At 36.6% G+C, this 17,263-nt stretch overlaps 1 protein-coding gene and 1 long non-coding RNA gene across 3 annotated transcripts; one reads left to right on the top strand and one right to left on the bottom strand.

Moving 5' to 3' along the window:
• Window positions 1–2,356: 2,356 nt before the first annotated feature.
• On the bottom strand, window positions 2,357–7,625 carry LOC109796772 (uncharacterized). 2 transcript variants are annotated; one of them, XR_003803883.2, is made up of 2 exons: window positions 7,469–7,625; window positions 2,357–2,479 (listed from the first exon to the last, which is right to left on the bottom strand). It is a non-coding gene; the product is annotated as an uncharacterized LOC109796772 (long non-coding RNA). The 2 variants fall into 2 exon arrangements; XR_014427558.1 differs by having other exon boundaries at window positions 2,357–2,476.
• Window positions 7,626–8,185: 560 nt separating this feature from the next.
• On the top strand, window positions 8,186–16,507 carry LOC145949363 (uncharacterized). Its single transcript, XM_083059093.1, has 2 exons — window positions 8,186–9,085; window positions 9,160–16,507. The coding sequence occupies exon 2, from the start codon at window positions 9,304–9,306 to the stop codon at window positions 14,626–14,628; it is 5,325 nt and encodes a 1,774-aa protein (XP_082915219.1). The 5' UTR covers window positions 8,186–9,085; window positions 9,160–9,303; the 3' UTR covers window positions 14,629–16,507.
• The last annotated feature ends 756 nt before the right edge of the window (window positions 16,508–17,263 follow it).

Here is a 17,263-nt window from a genome sequence, read left to right as displayed (position 1 = left end):
ACTTCGTTAAGATGTAAAATTCGCTTCTATGAATTCTACAACTCTGACTATTGGCTTAAAGATAGTCTGGTGCACGTCTATTATGCGGTAACTTAGTTCAAGTAATCTTGTATTAACATATTGTTATTTGTTTTAGCTAAATTTGCAATCAGGATTATAATTTTGTGCTTAAATGAGTATTTAAAAGAAACTGCTTTATTTTATCGATACTGAATTTAAAGTGATTTGTGAATGAAATATTTTCTCACAAATGGATTTATAGTAAAACTGTATATACAATTTTCTACAAAGATTACAATATTTTGTTTGAATAACGAAATACTCTCGTTTAAAATTATAACATTGGCTAACCAAGTTATCCGAACTTTTAAGAAAATGTCTCAAATCCAATTTTAAGCTTGCAAACGTGCGATTTGGTGTTGCAGTGGCAGCATCAAACACTTGTATTCTTATAATTTGTTTGAAATTATATAAATAAATAAAAAAGAGGAAAAAGAAATAGACGAGGAGATAAAATGAAAATTATTTTTTTATTAAATATTTGAGAAGAAAATTAAAAAGTAAAGAAGTTGAAAATATTGGGTCCACTTTTCGAAACCTAACCAAGGGACGCTAAAACTGTTTTCATTGATTTGCGAGGGAAAGATTTTGAAAGGAATTTTTATTCTATTTCGATATAAGTTTACAAAAAAAAAATTATGAAGATTTTTACTGATTTTTTTTTATATAAAAAATATGGTAGAGAGGTTCAAAAGTCTTATACCCAAACAGGTTATTTGTATGTTTTGAGATCACAAAAGAAAAACTTTAAGTTTAGTTGGCTTAGTAATGGAGTTTGAATAGTTTGTATGAAATTTTAAGTTTTAACATTGTGGTGCATACCAAAAAAAGGAGATTTAGACGATTTTATCTTTTTGCAATTATTATTATTATTTTATTTCTCTTAAATCATTTTTTTTCATCTATTTTTATTGCTATAATTTCTCTCTTTTCTATTTTTATTCACTATAATTTAATTTTTACATATTTCTTTTACCGAACACAACTTTAAGATAAAAGTAACAAGTAGAAAATACTTTAGATTTAGATATACGTAAACAATAATACAAACATGTATTTCGTTGGATCTATATATAAATAAAAAATGTTTAAAATTTTTAAATTAAAATATAAGTAAATTTTAGTCATGTTAATTTTATTTAATATTTTTAATTCAAAACTATCTATAAGATAATAAATGAGAATAATATTTATTATTAGTGTGATTAAGAAATGTAATGCATATTTTATGTGAAATTGTAAAATTTAAATGCATTTAATTAACTTTCTTAGTATGATTATATATATATATATATATATATATATATATATATATATATATATATATATATATATATATATATATATATATATATAGGTCAGAGCGAGTTCTTGGTATGTATTTCAAGACATGTCTACAATACAAATAAGCACATTAAAGGAGCGTTTGGTGCACCAAAAAAAAAATTATTTTCTTAAGAATCTGACATCGAAAATCTTAGATTCCATGATGTTAAAATCTCATATTTAGTTTGTTATTTAAAAAATAATGTTCCTAAAACTCATTGTTTTTTTGACAATTTTTTTTTCATAGGTTTTCCACAAATATATTTTCACAGGTGAGATATTAACTTTTTCGATGTAAAAATAAAATTTTAGTAAAACGTCACGTTACCTAAATAAACATTAAAGAAAATATTAATGATCAACCAAACAAAATTTTATAATTTCTGAGAATTACCGTGTATTAAACACTTGCTAAGTGTGTGTTTGAAAAAGTTGTAAAAATTTTATTATTTCAATAATCAATTATGTGTATAATTAATTATTGTTATAACCAATTATAATCAAAATAATTTTATTTGGATAAATTTGCTGAAAAATAATTTTTAAATGTTTAATTTCATGTTTAATCAAACTTCTAAAAAAATTTATGTTTATGGTTGAATTTCTTTTAGACAAACAATAAATATTAAGATCTTTACTTTATATATTTACAAATTAAAGTTTAAAGTTTATAAATTTGACCTAAATAAAAATTTACTCTCTTTAAAATAAAACTATTTAAATTTTAATTCTCTTAATCTTATTTATTTGTTTTTTATTCCTCTTGATTTTATTTATTTTTGTTTTGATCCTCTCAGTTTAATTTTCATTTTGATAAGTTGTTATATTTTTTTCTACCTTTGAAAATAAGATTTAATGGTCATGCTGGCAACAAAAACAAAAACGAAAGAAACAAATTAAACAAGGAAGAAAATAATATTTTTTAAAAGGACTAAAAATAAAAGTAGACTGGGCCAAGAGAGTGAATTACCACAGGTGGCCTCTTCATAGGATGGAAAACGACAACGAGCTGATAGGCCACTGTAGTGAAGGGCCAGCCATGTGGAAGAGGGGATACTCCTTCCTTTCTCACTTGCATCATTTCCCCCACCTTCTACCCAATATAAAAGACAAAATTTCAATAAATCGAGGTTGGCCTAATTTATTCATTTTTTAATATTTTATTTAATTTGTAAAAAAATAAAATACTAGGTTAAATAACTGATCCTAAACTCTAAATCCTAAATCTCTAAATAATTGATCCGTATAACTCATTTGGTATAAGCTAAATTGGTCTATTACTTTTCAAAAAAAAAAAAAAAAAAGATTTTTGAGAGATTCAGTTTGACCATTATTGAATCGTTTTATTTTGTCGATCGTTTTTACAGTTTACTTATTATGTTTATACATTTCTTTTTCCTTTTTTACTAACCATTATATAGAGTCTGATGTCTGTACTAGTTTTTTTTTTATATTTATTTTTTCAAACCATTTAACTATGCCACACTTAGAAATATGGAAAAAGATCCATAGAAATTGAGAGGGAGAGACGAGAAATTATAGATAAATAATTGATATGGTTAATGATGAAATGTAACAAAAATAAAAGAAATAAAAAAAAATAGAAAATGTCAATTAGGTATTCTTAGAAATATATACACCATTAGAGAGAGAGTCTGTGCTTCGTACGGTGAGGTAGAAAAAAAGAGTATGCAAAATAGGAAAAATGAACTCACAAACACAATGCACCAAGTAACAACACAATGAAGTAAAGTTTTCAAAGTAGGCTCTCAAACCCAACTTCGAGTTGTAAGAGTAGAGACCTTAATGGTGGGCTTAAGCTATAAAGGGGAAGGGCTTTTACTATTTACACCTCTAATTTATCAAGTACACCTTCATTTCTCTCTATTTGTTAACACATTTCTCATAATATATTTTTTATTTATCCTTTTTCTTCAAATAATTTTCCCCTTTCTTCTAAAAGTTATTTCATCTGTTTTTCAAGAAATTATTTTTTTGGAATCGGTATATGATATTCTGAAAAATATTCTTTAAAATTATTTTAATTTAAAAAATTACTTTTCAGAACAACATATACCAATTACAAAAATTAATTTATAGAACTATGTAATTTGTTAAAATATAGTTTTAGAAACCATTTTATGGAATTGATATATATTATGTTGGAAAGTAATTTTAGTATTCATAAAAATATACCAAAGCACGATGTTTTTTAAGTGAAATTTAAGTTGAGGGTCACATTTAAAATTTGCACCGTAATAATTATAACTTGTTAGTATTTTTTTTTAATGTGTATAAAAATAGTAATATCTAGTGTCTTAAAACTAAATGTAAAATAAGTGGATATTGGATGTACCATGTAATGCAAAGGAAAACCTAAAGTATCATTTAAGTTCAATAAAACCACATATTCACGACTTTCATAGAAATTATAGTATTATACGATTGATGTTTAAAGAATAATGATTTTAGGGGTGAAGACGAGAATTCAAAATTAAAGTTTTAAAAATAATAAACATGAGACGTAAAGATAAAATTTAAAATATAATAAATATGAGTAAAATAATGATATATTTAATTATAAAAAATATTCTAGAAAAAACGATTTCACATAAAAGATAAAATCAATATGGAAGTAGGTCGGGTCTTAAATAGGGATCTATGATCTATTCTCTTTAATGGTCTAGTTTGTTTAATAAAGAGGTTATGTTTAGACTTTTAAAAAATATATTTATATAAAAAGGTCAGACTTAGACTTAGAAAAAAGTCTATTAAGCTTGATAGATCAATCTATTTATTTATATAATAATAATAATAAAATTATATATATATATATATATATATATATATATATATATATATATATATATTGTTTTGGCCAAGGGAGCGTCTAGGGTTCTTCTCCTAGGTCAGGCCTCCAAAGGCAGAACATTCAAGAATGTAATCTGCCGTCTTAACTCTAGGGTTTTAGGTTTTATACTTTTCTGTTCATGGGCCACCTGAGCTTTGTGAGTGCGAGGATTTCCATAACGATTTTCCTTGGGAATATTTGATTATCAAAGATAGGCTTTTCATCCTTGATTCTCAGACCAGTCCAAAGGGTGAGACCCACTCGGACTTTGGCCGACCATACCCTGGTCGAGCTCATCATGGCCAAGCACACCCTGACCGATCTCACCATGGCCGAGCACAGCCTGGCCGATCTCACCATGGCCGAGTGCACCCTGGCCGACCATACCCAGGCCGAGTTAGTCCAAGGGGTGGGTGAGATCGCGGTCTGATTGATCTCGCCTGCCGACCGAGAAGACCCATATTCAAGATTCATCGGATCAAAACCTGTAAAGGGTATCAGATCGGGATCTGACTAGGACGGTACACTTGCCTTCCAGCCCTAAGCCTATAAGGTGCAAGGGCTTAACTGTTCCTGAGATCGAGTCCAGATCGGATTCTGACCGAACTCCCCCAAGATCACCCTCGTGGGAGGGGATCAGGTCAGATTCCGATTGTTTCCATGCCTGGGCCAAAATCAGGTCAGCCTTTTTCCGACTCCCCCCTTGGTGTGCCGATATGGTACACTTGCCTTCCAGCCCTGAGCCTTATAAGTGAAAGGGCTTTAAGGAATTACTCCCCAGGACTGTATCAGAATTATACCGAGATGGTACACTTGCCTTCCAGTCCTGAGCCTTATAAGGCGTAGGGGCTTAGCTAGCCATGATATTAGATCAATGCCTACGTGGGAAGGTTATATCAAATTCTGACCGAGACGGTACACCTCCCTTCAAGCCCTGACTTTACGTTGTATTGACGCAAAATTATTATTATTTTATTAAGCGTATTACTAGATTTCGATTCACTGATCATCATTATGCATTATGTGGGAGAGAATAACCGAGACATTCGTCGATATCATGAATAATGGAGAAAATAAACTAAGTTAACAAATTTCATTTTGGTATACCATGTCATCCAAATTCCGATTGGAAGAAAATAAACTAAGTTAAAAAAAATTTGTTTTTGGTATACCATGTGATCCAAATTCCGATTGGAAGAAAATAAACTAAGTTAAAAAATTTTGTTTTGGTATACCATGTCATCTAAATTCCGATTGGAAGAAAATAAACTAAGTTAACAAATTTCGTTTTGGTATACCATGTCATCCAAATTCCGATTTGGAGAAAATAAACTAAGTTAAAAACTCCATTTTTGGTATACCATGTCATCCAAATTCCGATTGGAAGAAAATAAACTAAGTTAAAAAATTTTGTTTTTGGTATACCATGTCATCTAAATTTCGATTGGAAGAAAATAAACTAAGTTAAAAACTCCATTTTTGGTATACCATGTCATCTAAATTTCGATTGGAAGAAAATAAACTAATTTAAAAAATTTTGTTTTGGTATACCATATATATATATATTAAAATTATAAATAAACAAAAAAAATTATAAAATAAAAATAGATTATTAATATTTAAAATATTTTTTTATACAATATTTTTTTCATTATAGGTTTATAAGTTTATGACTTGTGCATAAGTCATGAATTGTTCTTTCAATAGAGAATGATTCAATTTTTCTCCTATATTTTTTTTAAAAATTTTAATTTTAATAATTGAGTAAACTATATTTTAAAAATAATTTTGTTGATTTTTAAAAATTAAGTTTATTAGCTTAATTAACATTAATAATTTAAATAATTTTTTTTAAAAGACTAATAGGAATAGGTCAGGCCAGACTTTCAAAAAGATCAGACCTATGAAAAAAAGTTCATGATAGATAATAAGTTAGACTTTAATTTTATAGAATAGGTCTAACTTTTATATTCAAAGTCTGTCCTAACCTGATTTATTCTCATTCTTACTAGACACTAAGTTCACAAATATCAATTAATTGACATGATTAGGACTAATCAAGCCTATATACTTACCAATTAACTCTTGAATATGTCAAAAATTCTTAATAAATGTCACCCTTTTGTTGGTATTATCTTATATATAGACTTATTCCCAATGCCTAAATATTAGGTGTTTTTCTGTTGAAACTTTTTTCGACACCCTTGTAATCTTGATTGTCATGGTTGCGATCCGAGCAATTGAACAAAATGGCAACATAACTCTCTCCTAAAATAACTTGCCACAACAATAGTTGAACTTAAGTGACAAAATGAAATCCAATATAGAAGTCTATAAGTGGAGGAGGAAATCTAGTCAGGTAGTGAGCGAGGAGAATGAAAGGCCCTGAAATGAGTCTAATGTTGATTCTAGCAATCAAACATGTGAGCAATGACGGACGACTGTAAAAGCTACCTACAAACATTTCAACACCAAGTCACTCAGAATTTCAGCGAAGTAACATTAAGTTATACTTATAGTGAGCAAAGGGCAATATAAGAAAGAAAAAAAAGTTATCTTACATGAACAAGTTATTATAAAGTATGTTGCAATAGATTTGTCGCATGTTTAGGGTTTAGGATTTATATGTTGTTAGATCAAATTCAGTTTGGTAAAGTCGATCCTACAAGATTAAGTTAAGATATGTTATTTTCATTAGTTAGATGACTCGAGAAAAAGATTTAACCTAAAATTTTTTTTCCATAATATAGAGTTTAGGAGTCAAACTGGTCGATATAAAATATAAAATTTTACATTGACTTGTGACTTTCATATGTTAGTGTCAAAGTTAATTGTCAACTACAACTTATTCATATCAAAAGTAAGAATTTTTTGAACTCTTTCTTATTGTTTATCTTATGTTATATTTTTCAATTTACTCATTGATTATATTTGTGAACCTTAATTAGGAGGAAGAATCGCGTGCAACTTCCACAAGTAATTAACTTTGAATAAATACAAAGGTTGAACAAAAATCTTAAATAGAAGATATGAGATTTACAGGAATTTATAAGAAAATTATAAAACATTTAATTTACATACACTCCCATTACTAATACACATTACTCATGGTTTTTTATTTTTACACTCTAATTCCTAAAATACACTTATACAGCATTTCAGACATAACAACACTTTCTATATCAGTGGATTTGATGCAAGGAAAAACAATAAGAGTGAGAACTCACTTACCTCTAGTTTTGATTATGCGAAGTGGCTGAGAATTTGGTGACAAATTCTCGGAGGAGACGAAGAAGAGTGAACTGCATTGCATTAACAAAGAAAGAAAAAGACAAATGATAAAGGGAATGTGAGGAAGATGACAGTCAACTAAGTTTTTCCCTTGGGTTTTGTGAACAAATACAAAACTATCCTTGTACGGAAATGCTAAAGGAATAAAGAAAGACAAATGAATAGATAGAGTATAATAAGAAATTATATAAAAGATTAATAAAAAAATTTATTATATTTTTAATATGCATAATATTATAACTACAAGCGATAAATAAAAATATAATGAAAACACTTTAATTTTCTTAACATGAAAAATAATATATTTCGTATAAGCCTATGAAATAGTAAAATACATTAATTTAACCCAGCTTTTAAATTTTAATGGGACGAAACCAGCTTTTAAATTTTAATGGGACGAAACCAGCTTTTAGGTTTATTTCATTATATTTCATAATATTTCTTTTAATCTATCTTATTTTTTTATTCACTATTATATATTCAAGCAATAAACTTCAAGACACCGGTTGGTAATTAAAATCGACATCAAAGTATGTGTTGTATAAAGTTTTATGGAAATTTAAAAGCATTAAATGACTTTAAGTATGAAATTAAATATAATCATTTATTATATTAATTATAATGTATTAAACTATTCAATATTCTATTGTTTTATTAGATGGAAAGATAAGAAAGAAACAAGAAGGAAAAAAAAAAATCTTTTAAGAAATATGATATATTTTCAATTTTTTAAAATAATAGAAAGAAGAAGAAGAAAAACTGATTATCTAGAATGATAGTAGTATTTTGAAATGGAGTCTATAAACTGGTATAACTATTTTTGTATAATGGTAACAATCAGGGAAGAAAATGGCTCTGGAGGAATGGAGACTCTTTTTACCTCCCTCATATCATTAATGATAATAACTTAGGTTAGGTGAAACTATTGAGAGACCTTCATCTTATCTTTCCTTGGTTTTGTTTTAGCTAACTTATTTTTGTGCTCAATTTTTATTTAATTGTTTTAGTTTGTTTATATTATAAAAAATCAATTAATTTAAAAATATTACAATGTTATCATTTTAATTCAATTTAAACTAAAGATGTTACTTTCTTGTATACACGACACAATAAAAGAATAACATGTTTTATATCACATGTAAGTAAAATTGATCAAAATCGGAAAGAAATGATAACATTTTATTACTTTTAAAAATTAAAAGAATAAATTAAATATTTTAATATTAAAATGATCAAAACTAATTAAATAAAAAATGGAACAAGAGACTAATTCAACTGTCTGTTTTTGTGATTTTTTTCTTATTTCTTGTACATAAAGAAGGTTATTTAATATTGTACAGGTAGGGGCATTCGGCCACCTCTCTATCGGCCAACGAATGGCAGAGTCAGGTGGCCGATCGCCAATCGGTCACCTGAATAAGTCCATCACTCGATAGTTAATCTATGCTTAAGGGATAATTACTTAATTAAGGTGTATTACCTAATATGGTAAATACATCATACGGCCCATAAGGTCCAAGGCCCATAAATGTCAGTATAAATAGCTCAGGTCAAAAGGTAACGTCACTGTTCATTAATTACTCTCGATATTGGTGCTTGTCCTGACTTGAGCGTTGGAGTGCCTTTTGCAGGTACCAACCCCTCACTCGCGTTGGATCGGAGTACTCGTTCGGCCTTCAGAATACGAGAAGACTTGGTGTACCCTCTAGACAGGTACATTTTGGCGCCCACCGTGGGGCCGAACGAAAGTGGTTGAAAGTTTGCTGAGAAAAACAATGCCGATAACTAGGAGAACGAACACGCAAGACCGTCCTACTGAAGAACATGTGGAGGTTGTGGATGAAACAGATCTCACTGAAACAGTACGACTACTCAAACAAGAAATGGAGCTGATGAAACAACAAAGAGAAAAAGATGCGAGGGAGCTTTCGGCCTTGAGGGCTGAGAATGAAGCGCTGAAGAGTCAGGACACTTCCTGGAAGCCTACTCATATCACCAACACACAAACTCAAGGGTCATATCAATCTCACGCGATCCATACATCAGTCCCTCATGCTTCAGCAGTAGCCCCTGAGAGATTCCCTTCGGCCTTACCTACTGTGGGTCGCCCTGCAGATGTAACCACTGTCGGATCACACCGACATCCGTTTACCCCCTCCATTATGCAACTCCCCTTAATGGATAATTGGAAGGCTTTGCCTATCGACAAGTATGATGGTACCACTGATCCTGATGAACATTTAGATGTTTTTCTGACACAGGTAACTCTGAGCACGACCGATGACGCTGCGTTGTGTCGGATTTTTCCTACGTCCCTCAAAGGCAGAGCTCTCAGCTGGTTCACTCGTCTTCCACCCAATTCAATCGATTCCTTTAACACATTATCATCACAGTTCACTATCCAATTTGCGACGAGTCGCCCTCATAGTCTAACATCTTTATCCTTGGTTAGTCTTAGACAGGACAAAAAAGAGTCTCTTCGGGCGTTTATGGATCGGTTCAACAAGGCTACTTTGGAAATCAGAGATCTCAACCCAGCCGTGGCGCTACATCATCTTACAACAGCTTTAAAACCGGGCCCATTCGTCAACAACATCTGTAAAAAGCCTCCTTCGGACATGAACGACTTACGTAAGAGAGCGGATAAGTACATGCAGATGGAGGAGTTGGCAGAATTTAGAAATCAGGCCCGAGCCGAGCAGTCCACTAAATCCGAGAAACCGGTTGAACCATCATACAGGGGGCGAGGCAAAGAGATATCCCTTCGGGAGCGGCCTATTCGTGGTCCGAAGTATACTCAGTATACTCCCCTTAATGCCAATCGCGCGGCAGTCCTTGAACAGGCTTTGGCATCTGAAGTGTTGACAATCCCGAAGAGGGCTTCCACTCCGCCACGGGCAGATACTAGCAAATCTTGTCGGTATCATCGAAATCGTGGACACTCAACAGATGAATGTGCAGCCCTTAAAGATAAGATTGAAGACTTGATTAAGCAAGGAAAACTGCATAACTTTGTGGACCGGTCCGGTTCGTCTCAGAATCGTTCATATCAACCCAGGTATCAGGATCGGCACAGGCAAGACCGTTCTGATAAAACCTCTGATAGAGGTCGGCGTGAGAGAAGCAGGTCACGTGAAAGAAAAGATGATTCGGCACCTTCGCATAGGAGGGTTATCAATACTATTGCTGGTGGCTTTGCAGGTGGGGGCACAACTTCTTCGGCCCAAAAGAGACATCTCCGAGCTATCCGATCGGTCAATGCTGTTCATAGACAGTCGTCTCGGCGATTGCCAGCAATAACCTTCACAGATGCCGACTTCAAAGGTATTGACCCAGAGCAAGACGATCCGATGGTCATCAGTGTAGAAATTCACAACTGCATTGTCAAGAAAACACTGATTGATCAAGGCAGCTCGGCAGACATCATATATTGGAACACATTCAAACAGTTAGGAATTTCTGAAAAAGAATTGCTTCCCTATGACGATCCGTTGGTTGGTTTTGCAGGAGAGAGGGTCAATACCAAGGGTTACATTAAACTCTTCACACGCTTTTGTTTCGACGAAAAGGAGAGCAGGGAAATCCAGGTAAAATACATTGTGGTGGATGCAAGCACCTCATATAACATCCTCCTCGGTAGACCGTCTTTGAACACATTGGGAGCTATCGTTTCAACACCACATTTGGCGATGAAGTTTCCATCCGACCAAGGAAAAGTAATCACAATTCATGCTGATCAGAAGGCGGCGAGAGAATGTTATTATGCTAGTTTGCGAGTTGTGCCATTGGAAGAAAGAAAAACCAAGTCGAACAGAATCCATGCTGTGAATGCTTCGGCAACTGTAGAGGAGGCCGTATGGGATCTGGATCCTAGAATGAGTAATGAAGAAAGGGTGGAGCCGATTGAGTCAAAAGTGCAGTTCCAGATAGGTTCATACCCTGAACAGGTTACGTACATCGGCGCAGAAATCTCCGAAGATGATCGCTCGGCCCTATGTCAGGTTATAAAGGAGAATAAAGATCTATTTGCATGGACACCTTCTGACATGCCGGGTGTAGATCCAAAGATCATGTGTCACAAGTTATCGGTCTGCGCCGAAGCAAAACCAATCGCACAGCGTAAAAGGAAAATGGGGACTGAAAGAAAACTCGCAGTTGAAACGGAGGTTGCCAAGTTGCTTGAAGCTGGATTCATCCGGGAGGTCCATTACACCACTTGGCTGGCAAATGTGGTGATGGTGAAGAAGTCGAATGGAAAGTGGAGAATGTGCACCGATTACACAAGTCTCAACAAGGCATGCCCCAAGGATGCCTATCCACTTCCAAACATAGATCGATTAGTTGATGGAGCCTCAGGACATGAGATGTTGACTTTTCTTGATGCTTACTCGGGATACAACCAAATTTCCATGCATACCCGCGACGAGGAAAAGACAGCCTTCATAACCGATTCGGCCAATTACTGTTATCGGGTAATGCCATTTGGATTGAAGAATGCAGGGGCAACATACCAAAGGTTGATGAACAAAGTGTTTCAACATCAAATAGGCAAGAACATGGAGGTATATGTGGACGACATGGTTGTAAAATCCAGAAACGTTGATCGGCATGTAATGGATCTTTCGGAAATTTTCCAACAGTTGCGCAAGTACGACATGAGGCTCAACCCGGAGAAATGCGTGTTTGGGGTGTCCGGAGGAAAATTCCTTGGCTTCATGCTCTCGGCCAGGGGGATTGAAGCAAATCCTGACAAATGTATGGCAATCGTCAACATGATAAGTCCTCAGAACCTTAAACAAGTTCAACAGCTAGCAGGACGGCTTACAGCGTTGTCCCGGTTTCTCCCATGTTTGGCCGAAACAACGAAAACTATGGTAAAGTTGCTGAGAAAAGCAAACAAGTTTGAATGGTCCGTTGAATGTGAGAAGGCTTTTCAGACTTTGAAAGAACGTCTCGGTTCCCCACCTGTCCTTTCTAAACCCGATCCAGCAGAACCAATTGTGGTCTACTTGTGTGTTTCAAATGATACAATAAGCACAGTTTTAATTCAAGAAAAGGAGGGACAGCAGCCTATTTACTTCATCAGTCGCATGTTACAAGAAGCCGAAACAAGGTACCAGCTCTTGGAAAAAGCAGCATTAGGACTTGTTCACACCGCTCGGCGCCTCCGACAATATTTTCAGAGTCACCAAATTATTGTTCGGACTGATTGCCCGATAGCCAAAGTGTTACGCAAACCCGAGTTGGCAGGAAGGATGATGGCTTGGTCGATTGAGCTATCAAAGTTTGATATTTGTTTCCAACCTAGGGGACCAATCCGGTCCCAATGCTTGGTGGACTTTGTTAATGAATTGCAGCCGAGAGGTCGTTTTGTTAACAATGTATGGACGATACATGTGGATGGTTCCTCAAACAATCAAGGAAGTGGGGCAGGTATAATTCTGGAGGGACCAACAGGATTAATCCTAGAACAATCCTTACGGTTTGCGTTCAAAGCTTCAAATAATCAGGCCGAGTATGAAGCGTTATTGGCTGGCTTAAGGCTTGCACAAGAAATTGGTGTCAACCGACTGGAGTGCTGGACCGATTCAAAAGTTGTAGCCGAACAGGTGAATGATAATTTTCAGGTAAAAGATGCAAACTTGTTGAAATATTATCATTTATTCCAAAAAATGCGCGATACGTTTGAAGAGGTTCAGGTAAAATACACGCCAAGAGAACACAATGCGAGGGCGGACCAGTTGGCTCGGTTGGCAAGCAGCACCAGAAAGCCTGGACAGCTACGAACCACACTTCACTTGGATCTTGAATCGTCAAGTGTGGTAGCCACCGAATGTTTTGCAGCAGAGGGGTCCGTTCGTACATGGATCACTGAGATAATGGATTATCTCGAGCATGGCACCCTACCATCTGACCCAACGGCAGCTAAAAAATTCCGAACGCAGGCCGCTAGATATGTCGTGGTTGGAGGAGACTTGTATAGAAGAGGATTCTCGGCTCCGTTGCTGAAATGCGTTGATGAAGAACAAGCCAATTATATATTGAAAGAGATGCATGAAGGGATATGTGGCTTCCATTCGGGAGGACGGACTTTAGCAACTAAAGTGCTTCGGGCCGGATACTATTGGCCTACTCTCAAGGAAGATTGTGTAAAGTTTGTACAACATTGTGTATCGTGTCAGCGACATGGTAACCTCATCCACGCTTCGGCCGAAGAACTTCATGGCATCAGTTCACCTTGGCCATTCGCCATGTGGGGTATGGATATTCTTGGACCCTTCCCAATCGCCAAGGGACAGTGTAAATTTTTGCTGGTTGATGTAGATTATTTCACGAAATGGGTCGAGGCCGAGCCACTTGCCAGTATCACAGCAGCCAATGTTCAAAAGTTTTTGTGGAAAAACATCATCACTCGCTTTGGCATTCCATATGCACTTGTTACCGACAATGGTTTACAGTTCACCAATCAAAAACTTAATCGGTTCATTCAGGATCTCGGTATCAAGCACAGGTTTACCTCGGTCGAACACCCGCAAGCCAATGGACAAGCCAAAGCTGCAAACAAAGTCATCCTTGGAGAATTAAAGAAAAGGTTGGGAGATGCTAAAGGAGCTTGGGCAGAAGAGTTATTAGAAGTCTTATGGGCTTACCGGTGTACACCTCAGTCCACGACTAAAGAAACACCCTTTCGGCTAACGTATGGCACGGATGCCATGATACCGGTTGAGGTAGGCGAACCATCTTTTCGGAGGCAACATTTTCAGGAAAACACCAATGATATTGCTCTTCGAGCTGAAGTTGATATGGTCGATGAAGTACGTGTCCGCGCCGCAATCATAGCAGAGGCTTGCAAACAGAGGATGGCTCGTAGGTTCAATTCCAACCTTATCAAGAGAAGTTTCAAAGAGGGCGACTTGGTGTGGAGAGTGCAAGGACCGGCAAGACGCAATTCCAAGGAAGGCAAGTTGGCTGCCAATTGGGATGGCCCCTTTCGGATCCGACATAATTTGGAAAACGGGGCATACAAACTAGAAGAACTCTCAGGCAAGGTCATTCCCCGAACGTGGAACGCTTCTCATTTGAAGACATACTATAGCTAGTATACATTGTAAAAGACTTGTATGAGCAAAAGGTGTACTCTTTTCCTTGATCGGTCTTTTCTCCCCTTATAAAAAAGTGAAAAGGGGTTTTGGCCGACAAGGTTTTTAACGAGGCACCCAATAATGAAATTACTTCAGTTCTTACAATCTATTGTGTCAATTTATCAATTCTTCACAACTACGATCTCGCAACAGGCTTCCCTCCCGAGTTGTTCAACTCGGCCAAGGATGTGCCTTACAAAATTTCGCAACAGGCTTCCCTCCCGAGTTGTTCAACTCGGCCAAGGATGTGCCTTACAAAATTTCGCAACAGGCTTCCCTCCCGAGTTGTTCAACCCGGCCAAGGATGTGCCTTACAAAATTTCGCAACAGGCTTCCCTCCCGAGTTGTTCAACTCGGCCAAGGATGTGCCTTACAAAATTTCGCAACAGGCTTCCCTCCCGAGTTGTTCAACTCGGCTAAGGATGTGCCTTACAAAATTTCGCAACAGGCTTCCCTCCCGAGTTGTTCAACTCGGCTAATGATGTGCCTTACAAAATTTCGCAACAGGCTTCCCTCCCGAGTTGTTCAACTCGGCTAAGGATGTGACTTACAAAATTTTCGCAACAGGATTCCCTCCCGAGCTGTTCAACTCGACTAAGGATGCGCCTTGAACAGCAAGCATTCCTGACGACCCTTTCGGCATTACTCAAAAAGCGAGCAATTCCGAACGACCCTTTCGGCATTGCTCAAAACGCAAGCAATTCCGAACGACCCTTTCGGTATTACGCTAAAAGCGAGCAATTCCGAACGACCCTTTCGGCATTGCTCAAAAAGCAAGCAATTCCGAAAGAAACCCTTTCGGTATTACTCAGAAAGCCAGTAATTCCGAAGGCACTCTATCGGCATTGCTCAAACAAGCTGGCAATCCCGAACAAAGCCATTCGGCATTAATCAAAACACAAGCATTCTCGAATGACCCTTTCGGTATGGCTCAAAAAGCAGGCAATTCCGAAAGACACCTTTTCGGCATTGCTCAAAAAGCAGGCAATTCCGAAAGAAACCCTTTCGGTATTACTCAGAAAGCCAGCAATTCCGAAGGCACTCTATCGGCATTGCTCAAACAAGCTGGCAATCCCGAACGATGCCGTTCGGCATTTATCAAAACAAGCATTCTCGAACGAAACCACTCGACATCACAAATGTTCTTTCAATTTGCACAAGTTTTACTCTTGCATTAATTCAACCTGTTTTACTCGAACGACAAGCAGCTAAGTTCACAAGTGTTATCGTAATTTGCGCAAGTTAAGTTTTACTAATGGTACAGCCTATCGGTATCCTAAAAATATCTATCGACTCGGTAAGATTAAACATCCAGGCAGTTCATTCCAAGATGACACATTTTCAAATCTGAAAATAAACCTTCATTTAAAAAGAAACACAAGTGGAGGCTCTATCGGCCCCCTTGCTACAAAGTTATAGTCCTAATACTACTCATCGGGGTTGCTCATTGGATCATCCTGAGCCGGGGCCTCCGTTTTCCCCTCGGGACGGGGATTGGCAACCTCTTCATCCTCCTCATCAGATGAAGTATGAACATCTGTGGCTTGGGGGGCATCCAACGGCTCCTCGTCATTCGGATTCACCCCTTCGGGCATATCAGCAAACGACATGAGAGACCCTTGATAAAAATCTTGAGTCATGTCGAACTCAAAATCCTCCGGAAATTGGCCGAAGTGTTTGGCCTGCCGAATGGCGTGCTTAAACCCAGCCTCATGTTGAGCAACAATCTTCTCTTTTGCTTGCTCTTTAAGATTGTCATAGGCAGCTTGAGCTTCCTCCATACGGCGACGCTCCTCGTTAGCTGCTTTCTGGAGGTCCAGACGCAGAGTATCGATCTCTCGCCGAGAAGCATCCAGTTCAGCTGCCAGTTCCCGGTTTTTAGCTAATACTTGTTCATTAGCCGCCAACGCCTCGGCCGCGATCTTCTCGGCCTCCTCCACACTTCGCTTCAAATGCTCCATCTCGCCGACAGGCTCCATGGCAAGATGGTGCGCTAAAGCCAACGAGCGAGATTGTACCTCGCAGAAAAGCCTCCACTTGGTCTTCGTGTCCAGAGTGGCCAAAAACTCCTGCCCGAATGGAGACACCATATCAGGCCGAATCACCATCTCGGCCGGAGTGTCATCACTCAGAAAGGCTCGAGACATCAAAGGTGGCGGCACCACAATCACGGTTCGGTTCGGCGAAGCTATAGGCGTAGATTTGGCCTTTTTAGCCTGCTCTTGACGTTCCTCGACGTTCTTCCTCTTTGTATTCTCCCGACCCGAATCTTTCCCTTTCTTTTCTTTCTTTTTTTTGCGTTCAGGGTGAGGAGGCAATCGGTCATCATTGGCCGGTCGAGGGGAGCCTGCGACGGTAGAAGTCCCCACCCCTCCGGATTGCCGAACTTGCTTCACCCGAGCGGCAAGCAAACTACGAATATCCAGCTCGTTAGCACCACTGGTAACCATGATTCCTGCAAAAAGGATTATGTAAAATATCAATAGGAATTAAGTTTACAGGTTAATTCGGACAAATAACATACCTATCAAGTCATTCCACCAACGAGGGGATTCAACCACGTTGATCAAAGACCTAGTTGGCAAACGCCGGG

This window comes from Cajanus cajan, chromosome 6, assembly GCF_000230855.2.
Source record: "Cajanus cajan strain Asha chromosome 6, NIPB_CcT2T_4, whole genome shotgun sequence".
Classification (NCBI taxonomy): domain Eukaryota; kingdom Viridiplantae; phylum Streptophyta; class Magnoliopsida; order Fabales; family Fabaceae; genus Cajanus; species Cajanus cajan.
Note: the sequence above shows the minus strand (reverse complement) of the source record. Positions and strands in the feature narration are given on the sequence as shown.

Excerpts from the sequence above, each read along its gene's own strand:
- LOC145949363 (XM_083059093.1), top strand. The coding sequence starts at position 9,304 with ATGCCGATAACTAGGAGAACGAACACGCAAGACCGTCCTACTGAAGAA.